The sequence below is a fragment of the Morone saxatilis genome, unplaced genomic scaffold (genome assembly GCF_004916995.1).
Source record: "Morone saxatilis isolate NCDOM2014 unplaced genomic scaffold, NCSU_SB_2.0 Contig15, whole genome shotgun sequence".
Lineage (NCBI taxonomy): Eukaryota > Metazoa > Chordata > Actinopteri > Moronidae > Morone > Morone saxatilis.
Window position 1 is genome coordinate 18,628,694 of NW_023339707.1, and position 2,293 is coordinate 18,630,986.

At 35.2% G+C, this 2,293-nt stretch overlaps 1 protein-coding gene across 1 annotated transcript in view; it reads right to left on the minus strand.

The window, feature by feature from the left end:
- Positions 1 to 1,891: 1,891 nt before the first annotated feature.
- Positions 1,892 to 2,293, minus strand: part of kcnk15 (potassium channel, subfamily K, member 15) — a 1,603-nt gene continuing 1,201 nt past the window's right edge. The window contains exon 3 of the mRNA XM_035655938.1: positions 1,892 to 1,923. Coding sequence (XP_035511831.1) covers positions 1,892 to 1,923 — 32 coding nt within the window. The remainder of the gene's footprint in view (positions 1,924 to 2,293) is intronic.

The following is a 2,293-nucleotide window of genomic DNA, read 5'->3' on the forward strand; positions in this document are numbered from 1 at the left end:
AGGATAGAAGGTGCTGTATGCTGGTTGTAGGCAAACTTGGTTTGTGATATCAGGCTAAATAAAATTGACTTGACTTACAATGAGCTTGTGAACTAGTTTGGCAATGCCTGGACTGTAGATGAAGAGGTCCCTGACACAACAAGACCCCCAGATTTAGACTTTATTTCCCTTATTTTCACAGAGGGTTACAGGCTAAAACATAATTTCCGTGTAAATAATAAAATAACAATGGCACAATGAGTTCTTCATGACTTTTCTTATGCATGTTGCTTTAAAACTGTTTATTGTGTCTCAATTAAATCCAATCATGGACATATACTGCCCTCTAGCGGTTCAATGTTTTTCATTAGGCTGGATTATTTTCATTCCTTCAAATTTTCCTAAAGACTGTTATCGCCTTTAGAGGGCGCCCTTGTCAAAGTTATTGTATCTGAATTCTCTTCCTTTTTCTGTGTCATGAGATCATACAGAATTATGAAAATCTTGTATATTTGAAAGTGGACAATCACCTGACTTGTTGCACACAGTAAACAGTTCAGAATTAGAACATGTGAGGTGACAATGTAAGGAAGTGAGTAAATGTCCCTACTTCTACCCTCAAGCTGCAAGAGCAGATGGCATTTCATAACCAATCACCATTTCAGCTTCTATTGCCCAATCAGTTTTACATTTATATGTAAAGTAGCCTACTATTCCAGCAGATCAACAGATGGCTTCAAATGTATGCTTGGGGACACTTATGTAAAGACTTTATGATTTTCTGCTCCTCATTCCAACAGGTTTTAAAAATAGCAAACAGAGGCCATGTGCAGCCATTATGACACATGATGTGATTTTATCTTGTGACAGTAAAGAAGTTGTGGTGTTTAATGATTTGAAATATCGGGTGCTGCACTCGAGAATTTTTGTTGTTTATGGCCATTTTTAAATTCACTTCATAGCTCAAACAGACAGGAATACTTCAGGGAGTTCGGAGATGTAATATAATAAAGGTTCCAGGGCCCACGACTCCCTGAGTGAAGGAATTTTCCAATGTATATCATATCCTTTATTTTAGTAGCAATACTGCAGTAAGTGATAGCAATATTGCAATATAAAAATACTCCCTTATAAGTAAAGGTCCTGCATTGAAAATGTGACTTAAGTAAATGGTACATTATTAGCCAAATGTACTTGAAAGATCAAAAGTACTCATAAATTCAGAAAAGAAAATTCTGTGAGTGTTATTTGTTATCATATACTTATTATGCTTATTTATGCTATTTATTATTATTGATATCATTTATTGTTAAAGGATCATGTTCCTGTTGTCAGTATTCAATAGCTTTTAATTGCTAAATGTGGGTATATGACAAGGCTGATTGGTTGTACTAATAGATAATAATAACTAATAATGAATAATAATAATATGAATAATAGATAAGTAATATAAATATAATAATAATTGTTCCAGGTGAACCAAGTATGACATCAAAAACAGTTTTTTACAATAGCTAGAGTAAAATCTTTGGTCTACATGCCCAACCACTGGTATTGTTTCGCAGTAAGCACTGATTAAGTGAACTTGTATGGTCAATAAAATGGTCAAACCTCTGGGTTACCTCTAAGGTGGTTATTAATTTTGTTTTGAAACAGCAGTATTTATGTGACGCTAATGTCTCAAAACATTCATTTCTGAGCGCAGATTCAGCCTATTTTAAACCTCAAAGTTCTTATGACGGTGCGAATCAGAGTTCGACCATCTGTTCTTACTTGGGTTTTGTTATCTACTGTAAGGTGCAAGTTGAGGGACCATTACCTTTCTGTTATAGATATCACTAATTATTTTGTTTCTTAGGTTAGTATACCTTAACCTCCACAGCTTTCCCCTTGGTACCCACTGTATCCGTTCCTATTTTCCTAGCCCCAGTCTAAAAGGGGATCCTGGGAGATAAAAAAAGAACAGAACAGAGGGAAGAAAAATGAACACAAAAGTCTTCACAACGCTCATATACATATTGAGCTGTTTTCAACACTGCACTTAGCAAACTTGAATAAACAATGAAAAACACCACACATTTAAGAGCTAATTCCTTTTGGTTTTAAATAAAACAATACTGTAATGGACTCACATTCATATCTGACTACAAATCAAGTCTACAAGGAAAGCAACAGCTCCCTGGCTGGAAAGTGACAACCTCTTCCAGGATTGTGGGAAAGTACTTACTACGTAACCTGGCTACATATCTGTTGTGTGCTACATCCATTAAATTTGACTCACTCGTGTAGACAATCATAATCCCTCTATGTTAGA